This window comes from Sceloporus undulatus, chromosome 1 (genome assembly GCF_019175285.1).
Source record: "Sceloporus undulatus isolate JIND9_A2432 ecotype Alabama chromosome 1, SceUnd_v1.1, whole genome shotgun sequence".
Taxonomy (NCBI): domain Eukaryota; kingdom Metazoa; phylum Chordata; class Lepidosauria; order Squamata; family Phrynosomatidae; genus Sceloporus; species Sceloporus undulatus.
This window is the reverse complement of record NC_056522.1, coordinates 5810010-5832827: the sequence shown is the minus strand read 5'-3', so window position 1 is coordinate 5832827 and position 22818 is coordinate 5810010. Positions and strand designations below refer to the sequence as shown.

General features: G+C 42.5%; 1 protein-coding gene across 3 annotated transcripts in view; it reads right to left on the bottom strand.

Annotated features, from left to right (window-relative positions):
- MSRA (methionine sulfoxide reductase A) overlaps positions 1–19689 on the bottom strand; it is a 328226-nt gene extending 308537 nt beyond the window's left edge. The window contains exon 1 of one of the 3 annotated variants that reach the window (XM_042442879.1): positions 19549–19689. In XM_042442879.1, coding sequence (XP_042298813.1) covers positions 19549–19609 — 61 coding nt within the window. In that variant the 5' untranslated portion in view covers positions 19610–19689. Of the gene's footprint in view, positions 1–7779; positions 7823–17782; positions 17966–19548 lie in introns of those variants that run through there. The other 2 variants (XM_042442869.1, XM_042442887.1) reach the window with 2 other exon arrangements.
- Between the last annotated feature and the right edge of the window lie 3129 nt (positions 19690–22818).

The following is a 22818-nucleotide window of genomic DNA, read 5'->3' as shown; positions in this document are numbered from 1 at the left end:
CACCCTCACCCCCAAATTACAATCTTATTATACATATAAAATTGAAATACCGTTCATATTATCCTATACATAAAGAACAAAAACTGTGATGGCTTCTTTAAGAAAGGCTATTATTTCCCATACAACTGGTGCCTGACTGGATTTTAATGTACTACCACTTTGAAAAAAAGGAAGAGAGAAAAACAAGCCAGCTTTAACAACCGTCTAAGTTTGAAAAACAGAAACTTCTTGAGTTTTTTTCTATATCCCAAGATGGTTTTCCTTCCTGAAGCTCAAGCCGAGGAAGCGGACAAAAGAAGCCGATTAGACTGAACTGTGCCAAGTCTTGCTTTCCCCCCATTTTCTTCATCTCGCTCGCTCGCTCCCCAGCATGGCAATCTTCCCAAGCAGTCTTGGCAGAGCTCCAGCCTGTGCCAGGCTGTCAAGAGTCCTTGTTTCCAATGGATATCCTTTGCAAATCAATTAATGTACATTCATATATACATATATATACATTCTGAACTAAAACTGTTGGTCAGAAACCAAATCCTGACAGCAGCATCCCTTAATCCAGCCAAATCGTTTTATAGACTGAATGGTTTTATACATCGCACAATGGTAACATTTTTTTTTTTAACTCAGTAGTCCTGGAGAAGTGGAAGCAATGCATCATTCAGCGACAAGAAATGTGTTCTCCAGAATCATTGGCTGCCAATACATAAATATGCCGAGCTTCTTTCAGAGGAGGTTCTACTCATAACAGTAAAAAGCCAGGAATATCATATTATTAGACTTTCCTTCTCACTTGTTGGCAATAATTGAAAGAGTTCCAGAAGGGGAGACATACTGATTAAAATTAGCTGCATGCCTCAAACTCAAATTACTGTGGCAATTTTTTTTCCTACGAAAAAACAAGGTATGTTGAAATATATCTTCTTATCTTTCACCTGGGCTGCATCTGTATTGCAGAATTAATGCACTTTGATACTGCTTTAACACCCATGGGTCCCTACTACAAAATTTGTAAAACTACAGATCCCAGGATTTCATAATATGGTGTTATAGCACTCAAAGTGATGTCAAAGTGCATTATTTTTGCAGAACATTTTTGCATGACAGAAACTAGTGGTAATATGCTGACATGTAATAAGATGTTTCATTCGGTCCAGACCTTGTAGGGCACTTCCCTTTAATACTGAGGGCTGGAACAGACCAAGAAGTTGAGTCGCCTTCTAGGTGTCTTGACAGTGCGGCATTTACATGCCGCTCCTTTTTCAGGCAGCTTCAAGGCGGATTAGGGCTGTGGCGTGTGGTTGCCATGGCATCTTTCCATCTTCGGAAGGGGCAGCTTCAAGCCGCCTCTTCCACCCATCCATTTTGTCGCTAAGACTCCATACCTCATCTTCACTGAATGGGAACCTGAGAGGAATATTGTGCCCAGCAAGTTTTACTAAGTTTAGTAGCTTGTTTTTCAATATACAAACTTGTATTAATATCATCATTAATCAATAATAAAAAATACCCTAAAGATAACTATCCCTATATTAGAGAACTTGTTATAGGAAAGCAAAATAAGATAAAGGGCAAAGAAAGAAACTAGAAAGGGGAAGAGGAAAGGAAAGGAGAACAGAACAGAACAGAAAAGAGGAAACCCTTAAAGTAAACAAGGTTTGGCTACCAGTCCTGAAAGACAGCAAGATAAAGACTCAACAAATGCAAATGAGAACTCTCCCAGCAGACAATGAGCACTAATCAAGCAGACATCAATCCTCTTGTGCAGACCCTCCACCCTGAGCCCTGCCATTAGCAACAAACAATATATATGCAATCACTCCTGCCTTTCCAGGTCACACAATAGATATAGCCAAGTCCTTTCCAGGCAAGCATTCTCTGAAGATGCCAGCCACAGATGCTGGCCAAACGTCAGGAAGAAACTCTGCTAGAACATGGCCACATAGTCTGAAAAACCCATGAAAACTATGGATGTTGGCGGTGAAAGCCTTCAACTTCACATTTATTATTTTTATTTGTTTACTGAATTTACATGCTGCTCTTCTTCCACGATGAGATTCAAAGTGGCTTATAATATTTTTTTTAAAAAAAGTTTAAGCTAAAACAATAGAACAGAGTGAAATCTTAGCAGCCTAAGAGAACAGAGATGTCTAAGCAAAGAAACACAGGTACAAAAGAGCCGGTGAAAGTGGATCAGACAGGATGAACATGTCTAAACTTCAATGCTGAAAGAGATTTAAAACAATATTGTGACATCTACTTGCCTCTTTGTCAGGAATCTGGCACCAGTTAAAGGCTACCTCTTTTCTAACACCAAACTCCAACCAAATGTCTACCACCTTCTGATGAATGGATAGGCTCACTGAGCCAGTCCTGCTTTAGATATCCTTGGTCTGATAACCTACCATTTGAGCCATTGCAATGCTGAATGATCATCATCATAACCATATACCATGTTGCCCATCACCAAGAACAAATGAGAGAGCTGAACAGTGAAGAAAGCGGATAGGAAAAGAATAAACTCATTAGAAATGTGGTGCTGAAGAAGAGTGCCGAGAGTATCTTCTTCCACAGCCAAAAAGACAAACAAATCGGTCCCAGAACAGCTCAAACCAGAAATCCTCCTAGTTACCATGAGGACAAAACTTAGTCTGTTGTACTTTGGCCACATCATGAGAAGGCAGGACTAACTCGAAAAAACATTAATGCTTGGAAAGATGGAGGGCAGTAGAAAGAGAGGTAGACCACATGAAATTGATTGTGAATTCCTGCATGGCAGGGGATTAGACTGGATGGCCCTTGGGGGTCTCTTCCAACTCTATGATTCTATGATTCGTACGTTTATAGTAATAATAATGTTAACTTACAATGTTTTTTACAATTAAGCTAGAACATGAAGTACCTCCTGTCCAAACGAAATTTAATGTAATTTGGAGAACACTTTTCAGAGAAGAATATATGGGAGAAATGTTTGTGTTGGCTATGTTTTTCCCCTTGCCCTTTTCTGCCTCCCCAGAGCAATGGCTGGCTGCAAATATTGGCCAGACTAGCAACAAACAGGAGGAAGGAGCAAGAAGAGGAAGTCTGTCATCTGTCATCAGGAGCCCTGGTGGCACAGTGGTTCAATGCCTGTACTGCAGCCACTCACTCAAAACCATAAGGTTGCGAGTTCAAAACCAGCAAAAGGGCTCAAGCTCGACTCAGGCTTGCATCCTTCCGAGGTCGCTAAAAACCCAGATTGTTGGGGGCAAATTAGCTTACAGTTGTAAACTGCTTAGACACTGCTTAGGCAGTATGAAGCAGTATATAAATTAATAATAATAATAATAATAATAATAATAATAATAAATTTATATTCTGCCTCTTTGAGGTCAATTGAAGTAAATGAAGCTTGTCATGTTGCCTTATGGTAAAGCACATGGCCTGGAAGGGAGATGCAGAGTGTGCATATGTGTGCAAGGGGGTGATGGAGAGATAAAAGAACAGAGGGAAAGTGGTAGAAAAGGCAAGAAAGGCAATATTGGCATGAAGGTGGAAGCACAGTGGAGGAAAGAGAGATAGGAGGCATTTGGGAAGAACAGTAAATAGAAGCAGAGAAATTATGACTCTTCACTTGAGCAGTAGATTTGTAGATTTCTCCAGTGAACATTATTTCAGACTAAATGCCTAAGCCAGGGGTAGGCAACCTTTTTGAGCCGGGGACCGGGTTGCTGTCCCTCATATAACTGGGGGGCCGAAGCCGGGGGGAGCTTCCACCCTCCGGGGACGGAGCCGCATGCCGGGGGCAGAGCTTCCACCCTCTGGGGCGGGGCTGTCTCTGCTCCCTTTTCCGACCTCCAGCTGTCTGAGAGACAGCTAGGAGGGGGGGGGGGGGGGATTGGGAGAGGGTGTGACAGGCGCATGCTTGCTCCTCCTGCCCTTTCTTGGCCCCCAGCTGCCTCTCAGAGACAGCTGGGGACCAGTAAGGGCCCGTGAGGGGCAGGAGCAAAAGGCGCGCGGCCCCTGCTCCTTTCCTCGGGGCTTTGCCAGGCCTGAAGTGTCCTCCGAAGGACACCTCAGGTCTGCCGAAGCCCCGTGGGGAGGAGGAGACGTGTGTCCGCCCTCTCCTCCTCGGGCCCTTCCTTCGGCCGAACAGGCTCCAAGGGGCCCGTTCGGCCAAAGGGGAGGGAGGCCGAAGGGAAGGGCTTGGGCACCCGTCCCAGGCCATTCCCTTTGCCTCTTCCCTTCGGCCGAAACCACTATCATTGTTAAAGCAGACCTTTTAGCATTAAAAGCACCGAAAATACACAGAAATGCACTTTGCAAAGTCACACTGTTTCACCTTCAGAAAGAGTCTTCTTCTTCTTCCTCCTCCTCCTCCTCCTCCTCCTCCTGCTCCTTCTTTCCTCCCTCCTCCTCCTCCTTCTTCCTCCTTCCTTCCTTCCTTCCTCCCTCCTCCTCCTGCTCCTTCCTTCCTCCCTCCTCCTCCACCTTCTTCCTCCACCTTCTTCCTCCTCCTCTTCCTCCTCCACCTTCTTCCTCCTCCTTCCTTCTTTCCTTCCTCCCTCCCTCCTCCTCCTGCTCCTTCCTCCCTCCCTCCTCCTTCTCTTCCTCCTCCTCTTCCCCTGCGGGAAGGGCAGCCGCAGGTAGGGCGGGAAGGAGGAGGAGGACCCCCGCCCCTTCTTGCCCTGCCCGCGGCTGCCTGGAGCCGCAGGAAGGGAAGGAAAGGGCAGGAGGACCCCCGCCCCTTCCTTTCCTTCCCACAGCTGTCGTGCAGCCGTAGGAAGGGAGGGAAAGGGCAGGAGGCCCGATGTGGCCACTGGAGCCCTGTTGGAGGGCTCCAGGGGCCGCACCGGGCCTCCTAGAGGCCTGCCGCCATTTTATTTTGCAAAATGGCGGCAAAGTCTCACGTGACCTTTCCCGTCGTGCCCCGCAACGGGAAAGGTCATGCAAGACTTTGGCCGCCATTTTGAAAAACAAAATGGCGCCCGGAGCGGCGAGGAAGCGGGGCAGCAATCGGCGGCAGGACTGCACAGGGGCCAGTCAAAAGGTCTCCGCGGGCTGCATCCGGCCCACGGGCCGGAAGTTGCCGACCTCTGGCCTAAGCAGTTCTATACAAGAGATCTCAATAGGTTGGCAAAGAAATTAAAAAGTGACAATTTATTTCAGAAGAGGAAACCCTGGCATTATAGAAATGACAGACCATCTTCAAATGTTAATAGCCAAAACCCAACATCCCGGTTGTGTGCTGAAAATGTGTATGCAGAGTTACACATCCATTGTGCCGTTCAACCCTTCTATTAAATGGTAGAATTGCACTATAGAACCAAGGCACCAAATGTGCAACCAAACACACATATACAGTACATCCTGGGCAATCTGCATGAATGTGCTATTTATCTATAGATGGATGGACGGATGAATGGACAGACAGATACCGGCACTGCATATGCAACTCTTCTGCTGCAACCCTGAAGTGAATGCAGACCTAACACACCAGACAAAAATGTCAAAGTATTTCCCTAAGAGATCTTAGGCATACCTAAGACAACACGATTTCAGCTAGCATACCCTGAGCTCAGGGATATAGCCGGGGGGGGGGGGGGGGGGGGGGGGTCCAGACCCCCCTTCCATTAGAAACATGAATGGCATGCGCTGCTGCACTGCGCTGCCGTGCCCAAGCCCAATTATAATGGCGGCACTTAGTCTGGACCCCCCCTTCCTAAAATCCTGGCTACGACCCTGCTGAGTTTCATTGCTTTAAAATATCAGTCTTTACCAAACTTTATTCTAAGTTCTCCATCTGTAGGCACAAAAGAAACCCTTTCAAAACTCATACTGGTCTATCACTACCCAGCTGGGTTGCCAGATGAAAAAGGGACACCTGCTTGTGTAGAAGCGGGACTTTGATCAGGTGTAGCTGGCATAACAAACAACACTTGCTGGAATTCTGTCTTCTACAAGCCATTAAAGAGACTGTCTCTTATTTCATCTGGCACCCCTACTATCCACTCCAAAACTCACCACTCTTCTTTAGTTTCCTTTCATTTCCCAGGAAGCTCAGCCCCATTTGCAAGGTGGCCTGATAAGCCTGGTTTACTAATACAGGCCCTTCTGCCACACTATGTCAGAACACAGACTACAAATTATGGTCTGGTAGAGACTGGCGCTATGCACCGGCCTAGGGCTGAAATCAGGGCTCAGGAGAGCGGAACATCTGCACGCTCCTGAGACCTATCGGATGTCAGGGTGCCATCTTGGCATGCACATGTTCACGCAGTGCGTGCACTGATGACATGCCTCGTGTGCTGCGTCCAAAAGGCGCAGCGCACGAGGGACGTCATCATGGCACATGAGCATGCCAATGGCACCATTCTGTGGCGCAAAAAGAATCCCCTTTTGGGGGCTTCTTTTTCTGCCATGTATAGGCCATGCCATGTGGTTGCTGCAGCCTGCATTCAGGGCAGAAAAGGGTGCATCTCGCCGTCCCTTTCTGCCTGTCTGTCGAGCTGCAAGTGACTTTAGCATCAACACTCTTCCCTGCACTTTTCTCCTGGGTGTTCCTTTGTTTTTTTAACGACCTTTGCCTAATGAAGCTTGCACAAAGAATTTTGTGCTTTTCTTGACTAGCCTAATAAGTGGATTATCACAATTTGGAATTTATCTCATCCATTCATAATCATAAAGGGCCTGGCTCCCCCTTAGCTCTCAGCTCTTGTGACCTCTTACCAACCGTGCTTTACGTTCCAGAGACTCTGGGCTAGTGACTCAGTCAGTGATTTTCTCCTCTCCTGCCCAGATCTGCCCCTTTTCCCTTGCTGCTCTCTATTTCTGGAATCGCCTTCCTATCCACCTTCGCATTACTATTTCACTGGCAACTTTCAAGTCAGGTTTAAAACGTTTCTGTTTAGCAAAGCCTTTCAACTCAAAATCTATATGCTGCCACCAACAAAAATGAATGGATGTTTACTGTTTTATGATATAATTGTTTTCTGTTTTTTGTTTTGATCTTAGGCATTAATGACATTAATATTTTATTAACTTTCTTCTATTTTTAGACAGTACACCATAGGCAGGCTTTTATCTGTATTTTGACTACTAATATTGTACAGTGCCATGGAAATCTACAGCGCTCTATAAATAAAATTTAATAATAATAATAATAATAATAATAATAATGTTTCCAAAAGATTAACCTCTGAATCTGAACCTTCATTATTATCTTCATGAACTTTGCAGAATTTGAGATGTACAGTACATTAATTTATAGAACTCACTAGGCCGATTCAGATTAGAGATGTGTGATGCTAGCATTTCCAAAGATATACCTACTGTTTAAATATTACTTGATTTTGTACCCAATTAGGGTAACATATACATAATGTACATGAAGAGTTAAATGTATACAGTGCTGAGTTACTTTAGTTTCAGTTCCAAGTTACATTTTTCTCTTCACCCAGATTTAGTCATGCTGAATACAAAAATCAAATTCCAGAGTACCAGTGGGACCTCATCATCCGTGGGCTTGCCATCCGCGGATTTCAGCATCTGCAGATGGCAAGCCCAGTTGTCCCTAATGGTGGCACATGGACACAGATACACTAACAGAACAGATCTTCCATAGATACAAAGGTCGAACTGTAGTTATTCAATACTTGCATTCATTCCATGTATATTCTATTCAAGGGGGCCAGATAGAAGAGGACATTTTGCTATATAGCAATTCCACTAAATCCTAGATTATCAAACAGTGGGGCACACACACACCCAGGACAGTGTGACAGTTTTTTTTGGGGGGGGGGCACAAACCTGAGGTGCATATTAGGTGACCCTCCATAGAGATGAGGTGCTTGGAAAGCTTTTTCAGCACTCCCCTCAGCTCAGCCAGCATGGCAGGGAATGAGAGGAAGAGAAGAAAGTGGGTTTCTGGGTGCGGTGGGGCATGGTGGGACTTTTGTGTGCATGGCAGCAGTTTGGGAGGGGTGAAGCAAAGTACACTGCCCCCTCCCTTTCCTTCCCCTTTGCTCTTTCCTTCCTCTTTGCTCTTTCCTTCCTCTTTGCTCTTTCTGATGGCAAACTCCCAATGCTGGTAGACCTCTTTCAGTTTCCCTTTGCTCTTTCCAAAGGTAAATTCCTATATGCTACCTTGAGCAGGAGGGTCCCCTGACATGCCCATGTAGATGTGAAGGGAGGCCCAGATGGGAAAAGTCTGAGAACCATTACACTAAGTGTGGATTGTCACAAAATAAACAACTGCTGAAATTCTCACATCTGCCTATTAAAGGAACAGGGACTCTGGTTTTGGTTTTGGTTTTTTTCCTTCTGGCCATCCTAATGCCGAGATATGCACTGAAAGCAAGATCAAAGTTGCTTCAGATTGCCACATTTTTAATCTGAGCAGCAGACAAGAATTTTCATTTTAGCTTTGAAATCTACATTTTGGATTGAAGGATCTGAAGTTAATTTTAAATTTTACTAGCTTCAGGAAGTAATTTTGCTTGAATTTGGATGGAAGAAAACATCTTTAGGACCACACAATAAGGATATCTGTTTGAATACCTGACAGCTCAAAATAATAAAATTAGCAGGTTAAATACACAAATGAACTGCTATCTATGACCAACCCGCAAAAGAGCCAAGCATATTTTTGCCCTGATTTGCCAAACCAACTCAGTCCTTCCCCTTGGCAAGGCTTGGGCAACCACAGAGATGCCAGGACTGTGTATATTAACCACAAAAAGGAAGTATCACTTTCAAGAGCAGCAAGAAGAAATAAAAGCCTTGACATAAGCTGCCCAAGCAGTAAGAGCTAGTTGATCCTCAGTATTGAACTAAGTGAAAATAAAGGTCTTATTATTATTCATTAGGAACTCTGCATACCAATGGAGTGACTTGGCTGCAGTTTGTGAAGCAACAGCACTTCTATTCACAGCAGCAGACATCAAATCCCTTCTGATAACCACAAGCGAAGAGAGTTTCTTCATCCCTGGGGTACGTGGAAAGCCAAGTCTCTCCAAGGAGCAGATGAATAAAAGGAACAAGCAAACTCACTAACTGCTGCAGACAAGATGTATTAGAATGTTATCTTGGCACAGTTATTTTGCTATTGATAACCTCAGAAAAGCTTTGAGTACCGTTTATTAAGCCGTATCAGAAATCCATCCCTCAATTGCAGTACATGAAACATTGTCCTTTAAAAAATGTAAACATAACCTTTGGGAAATGACAGATAATAGATCCTTTTAAAATATTCTTCTTCTTCAGCACACGCACAGTCATTCTACTCACAGATAAGCCTTTTCTGCATGTTTTCTTTACAGTTGCTCTGACGGTCAGTATTTGAAGGATCTTTACATGTGATAATGCTGAATCTGCGTCTCTAGTACAGGAATATGAGGGTCAGACTTTTAGCAAAAAGGAAATTTAAACCAGTAGAACATAGTATGTACTTCTTGTGCAACACTGAACTTTGCCTTGATTGTCTCCCAGCTTAACCTACATCACAAGAATGTTATGAGAAAAGTCACAAAATATGCTGTAATCCATATTGGGAGAACACAGGGAAATTTTCTAAAATTGTGGATCTCTGGTATCTATTCCATGGATCCTGAGATGTTTTGATATGAGGAACAAATGCAGACGATAGAGACAATGACAGAGAGTCTGTGTCTGTGTGTGTGTACTGCCTTCAAATCCACCTCAACATATGTCAACCCTATGAATGAGACAACTCTAGGACATCCTATGCTCAACAGCTCTGCTCAGGTCCTGCAGACTCAGGGCTCACTGTCCAGCTCTCACAACCATACATAGTGAAGTGATGGAAAATACAATGACACTGAGAACCCTAACTTTAGTATTCTTTGGTCCAAAAGACCCTGCAGAAATAATCCCTTTTGAGTCTGCTTTAACTGCCCTGGCTCAGTGCTAGGAAATCCTAGGAATTGTAGGTTATTGTGGCCCAGGAGCTGTCTGACAGAGAAGGCTAATAAATGCCTCACAAAACTACAGTTCCCAGAATTCCTGAGCATTGAGCCAGGGCAGTTAAAGCAGTCTCAAGGTGGATTATTTCTGCAGTGTCTTTTGGACCTTTGTGATATATTTGCACTTAGGATCTTGCCTCATTATTTCATAGCAGTTCTTCCTAGTCCTAGTGTTTTTATGATTTCTTGACTACAGTCTCCATTCTGATCAATGATTGAGCCAAGCCATGGGAAACCTTTAACTATTTCTTCATCATCTACCTTAAAGTTACGTATATCATCCATGGTCATTATTTACGTTTTCTTAATGTTCAGCAGTAAACTTTCCTTAGCACTTTCTTCTTTGACTTTCTTCAGTTCCAAGTCTTTGGTATTTTCTGCCAGTAGTATGGTGGCATCTTGTTGATGTCCCTTTCTCCAATTTTCACATCTCTTTCTTCCCAATCTAATCTTGTTCTACATATATTTTCACCATTCAATTTGAACAGAAAGGGTGATAGAATCTAGCCTTGCCTGACTCCCTTTGTGATTGGAAACTACTCCGTTTCTCCATATTCTATTCTAACAGTAGCCTCTTGTCCTGAGTACAGGTTACACATCAGGACAATGAAATGTTGTGGCACACCCAGTTCTTTAAGAGTGATGCATAGCTTTTAATGATCTATACTATCAAAAGCTTTGCTGTAGTCTATAAAACACAGGCTGCTTTTCTTTTGGAATTCTTTGGTGAACTCTATTATCCAACATACGTTTTGAATGTGATGCCTAGTGTCCCTTCCTTTCCTGAATCCCACTTGCACATCTGGCAGTTATCGCTCCACTTGTGGTTGAAGTCTTTTCAATACAATTTTAAGCATGACTTAAAATTAATGCAATGGTTCAGTATCTTTTAATTATTTCTTGAAGAAGGGATTCCTGCAGGTGCATGTTTTTCCCCACTCATAACAAACTGTACTCTTTCAAATGCAATGATGTTTCTTCACTACTTAAATGCCTTTAAATTTCTTAGCAAGTTCTCTCCAATATAAACAGCCAAACTGGTATTGAATAGTTTCCCCTAGTCACCAATTTCCCAGGGAGGGAGGAGTTATTCTATCAGTTGCTACATTATTAATGCAACACATATCCATCCATCTTCATTTTTCATGAAAGTGCTATGTGTCCTGTGTTATTTTTGCTATTAAGATTGCTAGCTGAGTGAAGTTTTATTTCTCAGTGATGTTGTCTTGCAGCATTTTGTTATTTGTTGCTGAGGAAACCCTTCTGGGGACAGAGATTTATTTACAAGTTCATCACAATCCATCAGGGAGGGGGGATTAGAGTGCATGAAAACTTTAAATCCATGTACAGCACAGAACAACTTCTAAAGTGAAGGGTGAGCTTTCAAGGTGGGTGAGTCTGCTGAATATCATAGCAGTGTATACTGCCTAGTAGTGATAAAAGTTTTCACCTGAAAAGTTATAGGTTTTCAGTACTGTAGTGCCATCCTGGGGGCTAGGTCATCTTAAAAGAACACAAAAGGTACAATTCATCTAGAAAAAACTGTGTTTTTCTTTTGTACATTTTGCCCCTTTTCCAGCTGTCACATGAAGAAATTCTACTTACTCTATATACACATGTATAAGTCTAGAAATTTAGGTCAAAAAATTGACCCAAAAACCTGTGTTGACTTATCCACGGGTTATCGTAAGTACTGTACTTTAACTCTTATTTAAAAAAGGAACCATCCCCAGGTGAAAGGCAAGAATATAATCTCTTTTGGAACCATGACTTACCCTCAGATGTCTCATCCATCCAGCTTTTAGGGTGAGCAGAAATAGTTACGCCTGCTGGAATTTTGTAAGTTCTTTGGCATTGTTTTCCTTTCTCTTATCCTTCAGATCCCTTGCTACATACCCCTAAATTCTACCCTGATTTATCCACGGGTCATATCAAAATCCATTATTTTGGCCCCAAAACCTGCCCTCGACTTATACATGAGGCCGAGTTATAGTTGAGTATATACGGTAAGTATCAGTCACAATCATATATTACAAGATCCAATTCAGATGGTACTTGACACCCGAAAAACTCAGCAAAATTTATAAAAATACGGACGACAGATGCAGGAAATGCCGAAAAGAAAAAGGAACCATACTACATATATGGTGGGCCTGTGAAAAAGATAACAAGTACTGGACAGTTATTCTTGAAGCTAAAGCAGAAATCTTGCAGATTAAACTGAAGAAGGATCCAAAGATCTTCCTTTTAGGAATGAAGGATAACAAATATGAAAGCAAATTTGGAAAAATTATATTCTGTATGATCTCATCAGCCAGGATATTATATGCAAGGAAGTGGAAAGAGACTGGTATTTCTGAACTTCAAGAATAGAAAATGAAGATGTATGACTGTATGGAGAACGACAAATTAACATTGCTTCTAAGAGACGCTCCAGCTGAAAAATTTGGCAAAGACTGGGGCAGGATGTATAAATACCTGAACTCAACAGAAGTGCGATATATAGTACGCAGAAATATTATATCCAGATAAATAAACAAATATGTCTTCACAAATAGGAAATGCAAAGAATAATAATGTGATGTGATGTTACCTGAAATTTGTTCAGCAATACAAATAATATAGAAAGAGGAAATAATGGAAGGAATTTAATCAGTCTTTAGGGAATCGATTTCAAAAATAAGAAAGCGGTACTTAGGAAACCAACTAATGTGAGGAGTAGAAGGTACACACTTTACTATTGTTTTATTAACCCTGCTAAAGTTAGGAAGGAAGGACTTTATGTTTATAGACTAGCAATTGTCCACTGGGTGTTTATGTTTGATGTTTGAATGATGTGGTTTTAAGTTTTTTGTCCTTTTTTACTTGTCTTCCAAGTGTTATGTCTCTTTTTTATGTCAGTCCTGTTTTAATGAAATAAAAAAACTAATTTATAATAGATAGATAGATATTACAAAAATATAAACACAGATAGCCTACCTGTCCCTGTCCATTGCTACTTCAGTGGAAAGTACACTGCAAGGATTAGTACATTTGACAGAAATCGGATTAGAATCCCCATTTCTCTTTTTAAAAAAAGACTTGACATGCCAACTTGAACACTAAAAAGGATCAAGACAAAGTGCCAGCCTTCAATGATAAATATTAAGATGTGGTAGAGATTACTTTTGAAAGCTTTGAGAAAGATTCAGAAACATTAATGGGCTCATCTACATCTTTGTCCCCAATGGATCTTCCATGTACAGAAGCATTATACACTTGATCACACCAGATACCAAGAGTCTACAACAAGAGGAATGTTGCTACCAGGCCATGCTTTTGAGCTTTTCAGAGGAATTGGTTTACTAAAAGACTCAACTCCTTTGCCTGGTCTAGAATAAGTGGTTCTTATTTAGAGCATCAGAATACAATCACAGAGACTGGACGGCTATCTGTCAGGGATGCTTTGGTTGAGGTTTCCTCCATGGCAGAACGGGGTTGGACTGGATGGCCCTTGGGGTCTCTTCCAACTCTATGATTCTATGATTCTACAATACAGTCAATTCTCCATCTATCACCATGATGATCTCTAGAGATGGTGGATTTGAACCTATGGTACCCCAGATGTTTTAAACTTCAGATGAAGCTCTAGGGAGCTGACATCCAAAACATCCAGAGAGCCAAAGTTTGCTTATTTTATATCTCTCTTTTGCCAGAGATGGAACAGTTAGATGGAAAAGATGACAGAGCTTGTACGCCTTTAATATTTGTGTTTGTTGTAGCAGTTGTGTGCCTTCAAGTCATTTTTGACTTATACCCACCCTAATATGAACCTATCATGGGATTTCATTGGCAGGTTTCTTCAGAGGGGGTTTGCCATTGCCATCCTGTGAGGCTGAGAGTGTGTGACTTGCCGAAGTGGGTTTACATGACCAAGCCGGGATCTGAGCCTTGGTCTCCAGAGTCTCAGACCTATGTTCAAACAACTACACCACATAGGCTCAGTATTTTTGTAGAAAAGGAATTTCAGGTATACTAGCTGAAATTCACTCTTCTATACACGTATTCAAGGTATACAAGCCTTTCTCCATCTGTCCAGCCAATGGTCCCGAGTTCTAAGACTGTTAGACCAAGTTGTGCCATCCACATAGCCAAATATCTACAATTTGCACACAGGAGCAAATAATAACAATGTAAGAAGGAAGCCAATCTTCTTTCACCTTCTTGCTAAAGTAGAGCACTGAACTCTAGTTTTCCAGCCTCTTATGGACAGTTACAGGTTGCGCCGTACAGGTTACAATATCATCCAACAGACTTAAATATTTTAATTCAACTCTCGAGATATGACATCTAATTACAGATTCAGGACTTAAGTATAAATATGGAAAGGAATGAGACTGAAAGGGAAAATGAAAGTATTTATGACGCAGAGATGACTTACTATTATAAATGTCAAAGAAAAGCAAAGACTGATAATGAGGACAGCCCTTGGAGAGTTCAACTGAGTACATACAGTAAAGAGTGAATCATATGACCATCTAATAATGTTGCCAATTTTCCATCTGGCCCTTTTCCCTATGCCTTTTTATGCCCTCTAATCTGGAGAAATTACCTATTAACCTGCTCATTTCTGCACACTTGCTGAACAAACATTCAAACTGCTCACTAAGCAAAGTTCTTTGAGTAGTAAAATATAAACTACAGTACTTCAAGATGAAACAAAAATACAACGAAACGATGACCAAGGAAGTAGAATATAACATTAGCCGCAGAGAATAAAACTGTTCTGCATAGAAACCCAAATTAAAACCAAAAACAGGGTAACGGTGCAAACCTACAAAAGCACTTGAAGCTGCATTCAAAACTGTTGGCTGTTTCACTCTGAGCATCCCTTATTCAAAAGAAGAAGAAGAAGAAGAAGTGTTTGGGATTTTTTTAATTTTGAAGAATTTGCACATACATAATGAGATATCTTGGAGGTGGAACCTCAGTCTAGACACAAAATTAATTTAGGTTTCATATACAATCAGTCCTCCATATCCAAGGACTCCCTATCCACAGATTCAAGCAACCATAGCTTGAAAATACTGTATATACTCATGTATAAGTCTAGAAATTTTAGTCAAATAACCAGGTCATTGTACGTCTTGTACTTCAAAAAAAGGAACCATCTTGAAAGGCAAGATCAGAATCTGGCCTGGAAGCACTGACCCCCTTCTGTTCTCTCTCATCCATCCAGTCTTTAGAGTAAACACAGTTATGTCTGCTGGAATTTTGTAAGTTCTTTAGCATTGTTTTCCTTTCCTTCATCCTTTAAATCTTTTTGTTACATGCCCCCAAGTTTTACCCTCAACTTATCCACAGGTCATATCCAAATCCATAATTTTGGCCCCAAAACTTGCCCTTGACTTATACATGAGGTCAACTTATAGTTGAGTATATTTAGTACTCATATATATTCTGAAAAGCAAACCTTGATTTTGTCATTTTAAATAAGGAACACCATTTTACTATCCATTGTATTTATGGGACTTGAGCATCCACGAATTTTGTTATCCACAGAAAGTCCTGGAATCAAACCCCAGAGGATACCAAGGGCCCACTGTATACATTATACACATAGTCTAAAGTAATTATATACATATTTTCTAATATAATTTTGTACAAAAAATGAAGTTTGTGTACACTGATGGGAGGAGCTACCCAAATTACAGGATGGTGCAACCCAGCCTGCTAGGAAATCAGAAGTGTGACTATCTTGTAGATAACATATTGAAGATGAAAGACAGATAAATATGGGAGATGTGGAATAAAGAAAGACTTCCCTGGATAGAAATATAAATTGCTAAACACCAATCAGATTGTAATAAACTAATTTGAGACTAATTGAGACAATGTATATTATTTATGATACATTGATATTGATTGTTCATTGTTGTTTTGAAAGTTTGAATTTGAATGAATGTATGGAATTTATCAATAAAGGAAAACTTTTTTTTAAAAAAACTGTGCCTATCTCAATCACCCATAAAAAATGTTTCGGATTTTGGACTATTTTGGATTTTTGGATTATGGATGCTCAACCTCCTGTACAGGGATATCAAACCCTCCCCACAAGGGCTACACAGCTTGAAAGCAAGTAAGAGGAGCTTATTATTTTCCCAAATGTATATGCTCTTTCAAAGATATAGCCATGTTAGTGTGTAAACATTTTTAATATTGCTAATGCAATTAATTACGACAATGGATGCACTTAATTTGCACTCAGCGTGGTCCAATGGTCTGAGTGTTGGACTACAACTCTGGAGATTGAGGTTGGATTCCCTGCTTAATCTGTTGACAGACTTTGGCCAAGTCACATGCTCTCAGCCTCAGAAAACCCCATGACAGGTTCAACATTGGCCTGTTACAGACTGCCAAAATAAAGCTGCTTCAGGTCTCTTTGGAGGTATGCTGTTTAAATGATGCATGCACCCTAAGAATCCGGAAGCCGCACCAAAGCCACAATCCAGTCCTAAGGACTAGAGCGCAGCTTCCGGACTCTTAGGACGCATACATCATTTAAACAGCATACCTCCAAAGTGACTCAAAGCAACTTTATTTTGGCCTGTCTGTATGGGGCCTAAGATATCTTAAAAGGCCCAAGAATAATTCATAATTACTTCAAAACCAAAGAAATAATTACCATTGATTACAGGATAATTATATTGTACTATGTCAGAACTAGCACAACCGTCTGGAATTTTTTGCAGAATTAAGGCAGTCCCTCAGTTCTTCTGGACTCCAACTCCCACAGTTCTTTGCCATATTATGAAATACAATTAAGATCATTAAACTGATTACTAAGACAAGGAATAGGGCAGTCAATGGAATAATCAATAAGGCGGTCTGTGTCAATGGGGGCGACCGAGTCACTTATTCTGGGAAGGCCTGTCGGAGGAGATCCATCTTGACAGCCTTTTTATTAGTTCTATTTTATTATATATTATATTATATTAGTTCTCAGGTAAAAAGCAGTTTGTTTGACACCTGTTTAACTGCCATGGCTCCATCCTATAGAACAATGGGATTTCTAGTTTGTTGTGGCAATGGAGCTCTTAGACAGAGAAGGCTAAATATCTCACAAAACTACAAATCCCAGCATTCCACAGCATTGATTCATGGCAGTTAAAGCGGCATCAGAGGTTTTTAATAGCAAACTAATATGGTAAAGAACTGTGGGGAGTCGTAGTCCAGAAGAACTGAAAGGGGAGGGGCTGCGTTCACACCGCAGAAATAATCCAGTTTGACATCACTTTAGCTGCCATAAATAAATTAAGCTTTAAGTCAGTGGCAAAGCTTGGGGAAGTTACTTTTGTCAGGGGAGGGGGATCATGAAACTATGTTGTGGAATCCTGGGATCTGCAGTTTGTTCTGGCACCAGAGCTCTGAATAGCTCACAAAACTACAAATCCCAGGACTCCACTGCCCTGACCCAGGGCAGTGATGCCAACAAACTGCATTATTTCTGTAGCGTGGATACAGCCCCAGATAAGTATCCCAGAGACTACAAGATAGGTATCCCAGAGAGACTACAGGCCCTCACAAGAGGTTTTAGCAGAGAACTAGTTGTAAAGAACTGTGGGAGTTGTAGTCCAAAAGAGCTGAGAAGAAGCGAATCAGGAAGGATCCGGGATGCGCATGCGCGCCGAATGGGCTGGAGAGACGCCCAAGGAGTGACGTCAGTCCAAGCGTGATGAATCATGCCGGAACGCGCATGCGCACACCTCTTTCAGCGGCTCGCCATAGACTAGCGGCGGCGCTCTTTCCTTTAAAGCGCATGCGCAGGAAACAGCTCTTGTCCCGCTTACCCAGTATCCGAATGAGGCTCCGGCTCCTGCCGGGCAGGGCCTCCTCCCGACTGGGTACCTTGAGGGAAGACGAAGCTTCTCCCATGGCAGCGAAAGTGCGAAGGAGCCAACGGGGGACGGCAGAGCTCATGGCCCCTCCCTTTTTGGGGCGTTATGAAGGCGAAAGGGCAGTTGGCTGGCAGGGGGGGAAAAAGACACCTCGCGCATGCGCAGAAGAGCGCCGGAGGAGCTCGCGCCCCGGGGCACGTGGTCTGGGAGAGGGCGGGGGGTGGCGCTGGCAAGGCGCGAGGGCGGTTGCTAGGCAACGCCTCAGGAGGCCGTTAAGCTTAGAGATAAACCCATCCTCCTCAGCCCTGCTCAAAATGGAGGGCGCTTGTGGGAGATTCCTCCTGTGCTAAAGGTTGAAATGGGAGGAGGAAAAGACGTAAACAAATAAATAAAAGTTTAAAACACTCCCAGAAAAATGTAAATGCGTGCTTCTTAGCCATGGTCAATGAGGGACACGGCCAGAGAAAGATAAAAGCACTCCTTTGTTCTGCTCAAAATGGAGGATGTTTGTGGGATTCCTCCTGGACAGAAGATTGAAATGGGAGGTCAGAAGGCTGGAGTGAAGTATACAAACAAATAGTTATTGACAAGATAGAATGTGTTCAGAAGAGGGTGACCAGGATGGCAAACAGTCTGGAAACCAAGTCGTATGCGGAACAACCTAGGGAACTGAGTATGGGGCGAAACAAACCACCCAAAAACGCCAGATTGGGGGTGCCATGCGCTGCAGCAACCACATGCCATGGCCCCAATTAGGCTATTTGCCAGTGCAAAAAGAGGTGTCAAACACTGTTTTTCTGGGCCAGCAAAAAGATGGCTTTTTTCTGCTGGTGGAGCTTTGTGAAGCTCAGCGTCTAAACATAGCACTGTAAAGCAGCCACTGTGTAAATACCCGGGTCGTGTGTTGTGTGTATGCCAAGCCACCGGGAAGCCAGCTTTTTTGTTGGTCTGTTTGAGCCCTATGTCTTTAACCAGATACAGCTCAGAGCATAAGAATGAAGCCGTATTCAGACCAAGGTTCAATCCCCAGCTCAGCCATGAAACCCAGTGGGTGACCTTGATCAAGTTGCATGCTCTCAGGGGAAGGCAATGGCAAACCCCCTCTGAACAATCTTGCCAAGAAAACCCCATGATAGGCTTGCCTTGGGGTTGACATAAGCCAGAAATGAAGGCGCACAACACACACATTCTGATCACACATGCCTTCAAAGCAACTTGAAATCAGCATCTGCATGCAAACGCTCTAAAGAGGCAATATCCATTGTTCCAAGTCCTAGTCTCTGGAGCAGCAGAAAACAAGCTTGTTCCCTCCTCTGTGACATCCTTTCAAATATTTAAACAGGGCTATCATATCACCTCTTAACCTTCTCTTCTAAGGCTAAATATCCCCAGCTCCCAAAGTCGTTCTTCATAAGGCTTTCCAGACCCTTCACCGTTTATTGAACACACCAGATTTTGGGCCCTTTTACCCATACTTTGGACATTTCAGGAAAAGATAGATACAGAAGATAGAGAAGATAAGATGAGAATCCTTGGTAACACAGAAGGCAATAGGGAACGAGGAAGACCATATTCCAGATGGATAGACTTAAGCAAGGAAGCCACAGACCTGAGCAGGGCTTTTGATGAAGGGATGGAGGTCTCTCATGCATGGGGTCACTATAAGTCAAAGTTCACTTAATGCCAGTTAACAGCAACAACCCAGATTCTGCTCCTACCTGTTCCCATGGTCAGTTTGCCAGCCCTTGCCTCTGTGACATCGCCACATGGATCTGCCATCTGCTTGCAGGTCTGAACCCTGAAATCTCAGGGAATAAGATGCTGCTCTCCTGACAACTTTACTTCCACAAGAGGCTGGTTTTATCCCCTTTGCTGCATCTACATGAAGCGTCAGGGAAAGAATAACCAGAGAGCTGTCAGTAGACTTGGAGGCTATCCATTTGGGGAAGCTTAGAGTCACAGTGTCCCCAAGGGTGTGCCGCTACACTACTTTCGGTTGAGATCTGGCGAGTGGATCTTGCTGTTTAAGCATAATATTAAATGACATGTTGTAAAACTGAATGCTGCTCACTTCTTACCTTTTCTTACTTACCATTTAATTAAGGAATACACTTTTGACCCTGATCGCCTACTGTGCTTCAGCTTTTAATTGCTCAGTAACACTTTGACTTGAGTGATAAGGCTTTACTGTAGTGTGTTATTTCTTTGGCTATCACCCATGTAACCTCTGTTCAGTTAGTTTTTCATGCCATTTGGGCAAAGTTCATTGTGAACCCGCTTGTGTCTTGATGTATCGTGACTTTTCATACAGTCATTACTTTTATTTACACCTTCAAGCAGCCACTTGTCTTCAGGCATTTTCAGTTGCTTGTCACTCAGCATTTTGCAAAAAGACCTCCAATTATTTGTCATTCCCTCTACCTTGCATGTCACTTCTGAGTCCCAGTTTTTGGGCAAGGCAGAGTATAAATAAAATGATGGATGGGTGGATGGATGGATGGATGTATTCTGAGAGAAGCGGGTTAGCATTTTTCTCAGTAGACTTACAGTAACCCCAGTAAAGCTGAAATTTTTGACAATGGACAGAGATAGTTTGGTTGTGATGATCCACGCTCCAATAACCTCTCCTTTACTGCAGTGTATGATAGGGTTGCCTTTGAAGCCACACCAGTAATTTCAGCTCTTTCAAAAGTACAAAGAGTCGCCACAAAAATGTTTTGTTTGGTGTTAAATGTTCATCTGAGGAAGTAAGCTACAAGCCCTCAAACTTTATGTTACGTATGTTAATCTTCAAGGGTCCACAAGGCTTTGGGGTTTTTTCCCCTCCCTACAATAAACTAGCACAGCCCCCACAACCTCCTAGAAAATGGTCAAAAATAGAACAGTAAGCTTGTGAAAAGGAAACAACAAATGTCAACTTTTACATCAGTGCTTTGTGAACAAAACTGGCTTCCTTTCTGTTTCTGGGCCCATTTTGAAACACTGTGGTTACTTTTTAATGCCATAAACGAAGGATTATGAAGGATTGTCTCCTTCCAGATATAACTGCCCAAACCCTAACATCATCATCTAATGCAATTCTCAGAAACACTTGTGTTGGAATAGTAACAAGCCCTACACTTGAGCCATTATAGGGTTAATAACCATTACAGGGTTAATGGAGAGAGACCAAGAACACAGAAGACCTTCTGCTGTATAACTCTAATCAACTTTTGAGCCTTAATAAGGCTAGCTTTGTAGTGAACCTTCCTCTCTCCCTCTTTTGCTCACTCTATTCTTAGCCTTCTTTTCTGTTGCATTCTACATGTGTTATTTGCTTATATTATGTAGTAGTTTGTATTATTATTTGCTATTTGTTATTATTGTGTTTGCCATTACTACTATGGTTATTTTGTACCTTTTGTATATATGGATTTTGTATGATTCTGTTATATGTCTTGTTTGTTACCCTTTTAAGCATTTATAGATAAAGCCTTTTATAGTACCTTGTCTCAATTAGTCTCTTTTCAAATCATAGAATCGTAGAGTCGGAAGAGACCGCAAGGGCCATCCAGTCCAACCCCATTCTGCCATGCAGGAAATCACAATCAAAGCATCCCCAACAGTTCCAACACTTTGAATACTAAGAAGAGGGCATTTTTGGTGGTAGAGCCCCATTTGTGGAATACCCTACCCCAAGTGATACAGGCTGCACACTGATTTGCTTTCTGCGTTCTGAAATTTAAGCCTTGAAATACATAAATAATGGGTTTATAGGGCATGGTAAAGGTAAAGGCTTCTCCTTTGACAAGATTGTCTAGTTGTTTCCGACTCATCTCCATTACTTATCTTCATTACTAAGCTGAAGAGCCAGCATTGTCCAAAGGTGAATCCAGTGGTCATGTGGCCAGCATGACAAAACGGAACACTGTTACCTTCCCATCAAAGTGGCACCTATTTGTCTACTTGCACTTTTACATGCTTTCAAACTGCTAGGTTGGCAGAAGTTGGGACTAGTAACAGAAGCTCACGCCATATAAGGCCTAAAATATAAAGTGGAAATTTCTGTGTACTGTATTGTGGAATGTGCCTGTGTTACTGAAAGCATGGACACAAGCTGGTTTCTGGGCATGCCAACCTAGTTACAAATAAAAATATGAGAATACAGTGAGATTTTCGTATCTGCAGACATGCCATCCACAGATTTGAGCATCTGTGGATGGCAAGCCACAGCGGCGCATGCAGGCAGTTGTACCGCCATTAGGGACAATGGGACTGAAGTCTTTCCTTCTTCCTCCCTCCCTTCCCCTCTGAGGCTTCTGGGATGGGCTTGGCTTTGGGGTGGTTTGGGGGTAGAGGCCAAAGCCCTGTCAGCCAAAAGGACCCGGGGCCAGGGCTTAGGTCTCAGGGCCTGGGGGCTCCATCCTGAGTTTTGGGCCTGGGGGGTGGGGGCTCTGGGGCGCGATGTGTCATTGGCCATGGAGAAGTAGCACTGGCCTCTGGCAGCAACCTATTCTTTGGGGGGGCTTCTCCTCCAGTACTTCTGCCGGGGAGCTGGTGCAGGCTGGGTCTAGTTGTCCCTGATGGCAGTGCAGATGTGTGCATGCACTGCCACTTGCTTAAGCAAGCCCTGTGATATTTGTGGAGTTACCATAAGTCAACAGGTGACTTGAAGGTGCACACACACACATAATGCATATTTTGTTACATGTAATGTCATGCAATGTAATGAAAGCAACGTGCTTAAACATTGCCATGCCTGAGTTTCTCCCTACAGGAAGTGTATATGCGGAGCTTTTTTTTTTTTTCGTGGCACCTTAAAGCAAATTGTGGCATTAGATTTCACACAGGCATATCACATCACATACAGTCCAAGCAGGGGTGAATCTACAAGGGAAGCAAAAGGAGGCATTAACCCTAATAAATAAGACTTCTGCCTCCCCCATGAAATTTTCTCTCAGTCTCCAAATTTCTAACATTGTAGAGTGTAAGGTGTTGAAAATTATTCA